Source organism: Genypterus blacodes, unplaced genomic scaffold, assembly GCF_046128005.1.
Source record: "Genypterus blacodes isolate CSIRO-AG114 ecotype Tasmania unplaced genomic scaffold, CSIRO-AGI_Gbla_v1 ptg000022l_1, whole genome shotgun sequence".
NCBI classification, from domain to species: domain Eukaryota; kingdom Metazoa; phylum Chordata; class Actinopteri; order Ophidiiformes; family Ophidiidae; genus Genypterus; species Genypterus blacodes.
The window spans coordinates 2,402,973-2,409,560 of record NW_027466835.1 but is presented as its reverse complement, the minus strand read 5'-3'; the positions used below and the strand labels follow the sequence as shown (position 1 = coordinate 2,409,560).

General features: G+C 39.4%; 1 protein-coding gene across 1 annotated transcript; it reads left to right on the top strand.

The window, feature by feature from the left end:
* The first annotated feature begins 953 nt into the window (after positions 1 to 953).
* Positions 954 to 4,980, top strand: clpp (caseinolytic mitochondrial matrix peptidase proteolytic subunit). The gene is made up of 7 exons (XM_076143258.1): positions 954 to 1,033; positions 1,960 to 2,061; positions 2,458 to 2,529; positions 2,620 to 2,716; positions 3,060 to 3,247; positions 3,588 to 3,693; positions 4,264 to 4,980. The coding sequence occupies exons 1-7, from the start codon at positions 1,022 to 1,024 to the stop codon at positions 4,488 to 4,490; spliced, it is 804 nt and encodes a 267-aa protein (XP_075999373.1). The 5' UTR covers positions 954 to 1,021; the 3' UTR covers positions 4,491 to 4,980.
* Positions 4,981 to 6,588: the final 1,608 nt, after the last annotated feature.

Sequence of the window (6,588 nt, the reverse complement as noted above, 5' to 3'; positions counted from 1 at the left end):
CACCATTGCTGTCTCTGTGTATGGCGGGCTCTGAATCCAGACTGAAAAACCTTGAATAAACAATTGTCAAGTAGAAATTCACATAACTGATCAGCGACAGCTTCTTCAAGGATCTTGGAGAGAAACTTATTTTTTGTTTTATGAGAAACAAGTGACTTAATTGGTACTTCGACTCAATAAGTCCGGGCCATCATGTCTGATAAAGAGATGATGTGTAGAAACTCTGGGATCATATAATATCAAATTGATGTGTGGGGACAGACGTTTCGCCAGAGGTTCTTGATGGTAAGAGGCAGAGTCTGCCTTGCAAGCTCACAAGGCAAATGAAAGACCAAAAAAGTGCACCATTTTAACTCAAATTTAAAACAACAAAACACAGAGTCAAGGAACTACAGAAAACTTTTATATATAAACCGTTTATTCCAGAAACCTAGGTTCAGAATGACTGAGGCATGTTTGTAACTGCAGCATCTTAAGCCAACCCACTCAATGGCAGGAGTCATTGTCAAGAGTTTTATCCCTGTGAGGAACAACTCACATTTACAGTGTCACACATCATAGATTCTTCTTCATTTACTGGCAAAGTCTATGCAATTTTTTTAGCAACTGGAAGCTGTCTGTACAACATTGGAGACATCGAGAATATTGGGAAACAATGCCAAGTCATCACTTAAAAAAACTGCAATCCTGGAGACCGTTACATTTGGAATTCATACTAGTAGTATTCATACTAATAGTACATAATGTACTTTTATTTACCTCTACTCTCTAATTTATGTTATCCCCCTCCCCCGCCTCCGTTTAATACAATCAGGATCAGGATTTTTTTTCCCCCCTCAGCATGTTACCAAACACAAACTATTCTAATTATTGTATGATACAGAATGGAAAAACATGTTGTTTGTGAATGTGTACGGTTTAAATAAAGTTGTAATACAAACAAGCGAAACGGAAGTGGTATCAACACTGAATTGGTTCCGGTGCGTTGGGGTGACACAGGTTGAGTGGAGAAGGCTACATAATGCTTTTACGGGTGAATATTACTCTCTTTTAACTGAAGTTAACTGTTTGTCAGCGGACATTTTGCCACAGATGGAGTTTGTTAATTTGTTCATGTCGAATGTGTTCGTGTGCAAACACATCGCAAGTTACGTCAAGGCATCGCATGTAAACTTACGTCAGTCTTGTACTAGTTCAATGATACCATTTAAACACATTGCTTAAAACAGTTTCTTTAGCAATACAATCTCGGTTCCTTATTATATTTTCTCCTAACTGGTTTTCATTTACTTTTAATTACTGTAGTGATAAATTCCTTTTAAAATGATCGCGTTGCAGATGCTTTCCTTGACCCATATTTCTAAGGAACCCTACCCCCTACAGGTATTACATATGAAATAGCAGAAGCATCGTGGAGAACGAGAGCAAGTCACTATTTTGAGAGGGTGAACATACGGGATACCGCTGCCATCAAGGGAATTCGCAGTGTATTGACTCTTCCTAAGTGTGTGGCAGGATACCGACCATCAGCTGTTATGCCTCTTCAGTTTACTAATGGCACTGTTGATCAGGGGTTTGTCTGCCAATGTTTGGAATAATAATTAAATTCAACTTTATTAGTATAGCATAAAATCACAGCAAACGTTATCTGAGGGCACATTACACAAAGCATTCAAGCTATTCCCCTGTGAGCAAGCACTTGGCAAAATGTTGGGTGGTGGTACGATAATTATGGTTTATTATGCCAGCACAATATATTCTCTGTTCCATATGTGCTGCATGATTTGACCCACAAAGTGTTTATCCATAAGAAGTTGTCTGATCTATTATGGATAAAACACAGCCTTCACATAGTAGATCAACTGGTGACAGCAAGAAGTCAAGTTAACAAGGGAACCAATACTAAAAGGCTGTAACAAATTACATCTGTCTGTCTCTCTCTTGCTCTCTCTCAATCAGAGGCTGTTGCAGGTTGGCAGGTTGACACTGACCCACAACAGATCCATCCAACACAGTTCTGTATGGAAAAGTCCACTCGTACCCATAGTTGTGGAGCAGACGGTGAGTGAGAAATGTATTCACCTGTAAATAGTTTTGCCCCATCAAAATTCTGTTTTTGCTGCTGTAATTTCCTGATTTTTGCAGTAAAATTAACCATCTACATGCAAATAATAACCTTTATGTTCTTGTCGCTTCTACAATTTCTCACACACCAGGCTGGTGCAGGAAACGGAACTGCACAACCTTTGATTCTATGCTGTAAAATTTAAAAAACAATGCAGTAAGCTCAGAAAATACGCAGGTGCTTTTGTTGAGTTTGTATAAAACCCTGCAATAACGAAAACCTGTAGGGTCCGTCCAGTGTGCCAAACTTGCAACCTGTTTCTCTGTTCGCTATTAGTGCACTAAATTAAGTTGTTTTTTTAGTATTCTGAAACAATTGTCATTCATTTTCAGGGGAGAGGAGAAAGAGCGTATGACATCTATTCCCGCCTCCTAAGGGAGAGAATCATTTGTGTAATGGGTCCTGTAAGTAGATGTTGAAGATATAAATCTAGGTTTAGCTTTTGGTGTTTGTTTGTCTCTCTAACATCTCCTCCACTATTACCTCCTGCTCAGATTGACGACTCCATATCCAGTCTGGTTGTTGCCCAGCTGCTCTTTCTGCAGTCAGAGAGCAACAACAAGCCCATCCATATGTACATCAACAGTCCTGGTAAGGAGACTGAACATCTGGAAAGTTCATCCGTCAAACTCTATAATAACTCTTAATACTACAAACCCTGAAGTGTTATGGAATTGTTTCACATTCTTTTCCCACAATGCACGTTATGTTTCAGGTTTGAGACATCTGTCGTTTCATGCGATTTGGAGCTCACACACATACACGCACCCAGCTGCCAGACAGACACTCAGATGTTTTTAACCCTTGACTTTTTATATAGTTATATAGCTTGTTTTTATTTTTCACTCCCCTCAAAAGTAGTTAAATAACAAAAGCTTTCTCTTCCTTCTCTTTCTTCTCTTCATCTGCTATCTACTCTCTTTCTCCTCCTCAGGCGGTGTGGTGACAGCAGGCCTGGCCATTTATGATACCATGCAGTACATCCTTAACCCCATCTCCACCTGGTGTGTTGGCCAGGCAGCCAGTATGGGCAGTCTGCTCCTTGCAGCAGGAACGAGGGGCATGAGGCATTCACTGCCCAATGCCCGCATCATGGTTCACCAGCCCTCAGGAGGGGCCAGGGTAAGGGAAATAGAATAATCTGCAGTGTTGTGATGATTGCAAAAGCAAAGTTCTCTGGGATCTGGGAACAAAACTAAAGTGGAAAAACACTTCCCAGATTTTGAATTGGTCGTAGGTTTTCAAAGCAACCGTTCCATTTCTTGTTGATGCAAAAATCAAATGTTCATTGATTGTTAAGAAAACATTTAAAAAATTAAAACAAATATCACAACAGTATACTCTATATAGGTGAGGAGGAACACAACTTCAGAATTTGGTCACTTTTCTTTCTTTTTGGTCTATATTCTTATAGGAATGTTGTATGTCGTCAGTGGACCACTAAATTATACTCTGTGCCCAGGGTCAAGCTACAGACATCGCTATCCAGGCAGAGGAGATCCTGAAACTTAAGAAACAGATCAACATCATCTACGCCAAACATACTCAGCAGCCACTGGAAATCATTGGTAAGTCTACAAGGCAGTATTTATCTACACTTTGGATTGAGAAGGAACAACTGTCTAGGTTTGTCTTTTAAATGGTCTTCAGCAATGTAATTGTGAAACTAATGAGCCATTATTGATAAGATATTGTGAGGAAATCTGTTGATTGGGGAGTAGACAAACATGATGGGCGAAAGACAGAAACAAGGAAATGTGCTTTACTATGCAAGACCCCCTTTTCCCCTCTCTGCCACCACTCCTGAGTATGCAGGTCTGCTTTCATTTTTGTCTGTACTTACATACCTGCATGCCTTATGTGCAGGTTTTCCTGTAAATAGTATTTAAATCAGACACTAAAGCCTCATTTATATGTTGCAATTACTTGTGATGGAGATGTGGTGGGGTCACATTTTAATATCAGTAGGTAATGTGTAGTGGTAACATTGATAAAGGAGTAGATTATATATTTATTATATATTATATATTTCACTGACATTTCTTCTTTGAATGGTTGGAACACTCAGCCCTTGATGCGTGACCCAGAACGACAGTTGTAAATGGTACTAATTTCTCTCCACCTTCCTTTTCTCTCAGAGGGTGTGATGGAAAGGGATCGCTACATGAGCCCAATGGAAGCACAGGACTTTGGTATCATTGACCGTGTCCTGGTCCACCCACCCCAGGCAGGCCAGGATGAGCCAGAGCTGGTTCAGAAAGAGCCAGCTGCAGCAACAAGTCACCCGAAGGTCCCAGAGCCCTCAGCCTCTGAGCAGGCCTCCCCTGGGACCAGTACCCCATCCTCATACAAACCTGAGCCATGAAAACTTTAATTCTCACAATTTGGCAGCAGTGTTTGAGGTTCTGAGAGCACATAAGAGCCTTGTTAGTCTTTCATTGTCTGATCCTTTGGATGAAGATGTAGAACAACCACACTGAAAGGAACTTGCTTAATGTGTATTGGCCACATTTTGTGTGCAGTGTAGAAATGTTCATAGTTGAAAAAATGGGATCAGACAGGTTATATACAGTATCTTAGACATATGTGCTATGCCTTTCACAATATCACATTGTATTGCAAATGGCCACATAAATTATTTGGTTCTGATTGTTTCTAAAACTATGATGGAAAGCAGAGGAGGAAATGCCATTCCAACCATGAAAGAAATGTGAAATTGTCTCTGAATGATACATCTGTAATGATGTTGTGTATCATTAAATATGAAAAGTACATTACAAGTTAAGCTACATTACCAGTAAGTTAATTGACTTGTGAGATGAACCTAAGCATCTGTTAAAGTTACTACAAATGCATCTTGCCTGCTGTGTTCTATTCATAATTATGTATGACAATATTGACCATCTTTGATGTTGTGATCTTCTCTTCTATTCCAAAACGTAATGTGTTCGTCCATATACCACCAACCAAAATGGATTAGAACATTTTTGATTAATCTTACAGAGGAGAACTGGATGAAAAGGCCTTTAAAAATATATAGTTTTAATAACGTAAAAGTTTTGTAAGATATATGAAGGAATCAAGTTTAAGAATGAATCTATTAAGTGTGAGCTTGACACTGAAAATGTATTCAGAGAAAAACAAGCTTATGTTGCTGAATTGAAGTGCATTTTGATACAAAATGTGAGTGTTGAGTGTTGGATATCAAGATTTTGTAAATGTTTACACAAAAGATGCTTATTCAGCTGGTTTGGGAAGAGAATCAGCCATGTGGATAAATGTTACCAATATGTAAAACATGAGTAGCTCTCGGACACTTTTAGTTTGTCAAAGTAGCTCCCAGAGATAATAAGGTTGGAGACCCCTGCCTTAGACTGAGTATTATTCTCATTACAATAGTTTTAGTTGCAATCCCGTCACTTTTTGCAAGTAAGAAGCTCACATAAATACAGACCAGAATTGCTGTGGAGCACAAGTTACCGTGGCGACATGGTGCGATGAGAAGTGAGTCAGCTTTATGACATCAAAAAAATAGACTTGCACTAAAAACAATGTTCACAGTTGCAAGTTTAGGCTCATCTTACATGGCGATAGCCAATTGGGCTCAGTCTGCAGAGTCACTTGGCTGGTAGGGCCGAGGGGTCGCCTGTTCGTGTCTCAGGAGGACCAAGATAAAATGAACAATGGGCTGGTTCATACCATGCAAGGAACCTGCACATCAGGAGCTGTTAGGGGTTCAGTGCTTTGCTCAACAGCACTTCGAAAGGAGGAGCCCGGAATTGAACCAGGAACTTTCCAATCCCTACACAACAGCTCTACCCTCCCATAAACAGTATAATATATAAATGAGGTTGTGCCCCATCATTTACGGAATAGAACTTTCACTCATTACCATACAGTGAAATGTTCTTGTTTCAGGTGTACCACTGTTAACACATATGCAGTACATTCATTATATATTGTGTGCATTAATACAAGTTAGAGATTTCCTCCAACTTCATTGACTTCATTTTAACCATAATAGTTCACCTGCTGATCCATGGTATCAATCATTTCACATTTGCTTTTGCAGTTCTTTCTCTGTCTCCTATGTGAATGTAGGGTAATGCTGCAAACAATGAGCAACAGCAAATTCACACAACTGTGGAGGATGAGCGTGTCTGCGTCTGTAACGAACATTTCTATATTTGGAAATCAGCCTATGGTGCTGCAGAGCATTGCATTGCTCAGATATTACATATTTTTTTACATTAAAATTGTGTGTGTCATATAGATATATTTATATATACTTAATGTTTCTTTCTACACCCGCTGCCCATATTACACACCCAAATGCCCATTCGAGGATGGCATCCTAGCTATGCCACTGCACATCAATACAAAATGATACAGCAGCTTCATTGGTCAAAAGATCATTTTGACCAGTGAAAATGTATTTGTAGATACCTGAAATGTAACTATAG

Bases quoted from the DNA above. Each gene is read 5' to 3' on its own strand.
- clpp (XM_076143258.1), top strand. The intron at 2,062-2,457 runs GTGAGTGAGAAA...ATTCATTTTCAG, and splicing joins CCATAGTTGTGGAGCAGACG to GGGAGAGGAGAAAGAGCGTA. The intron at 2,717-3,059 runs GTAAGGAGACTG...TCTCCTCCTCAG, and splicing joins TATGTACATCAACAGTCCTG to GCGGTGTGGTGACAGCAGGC.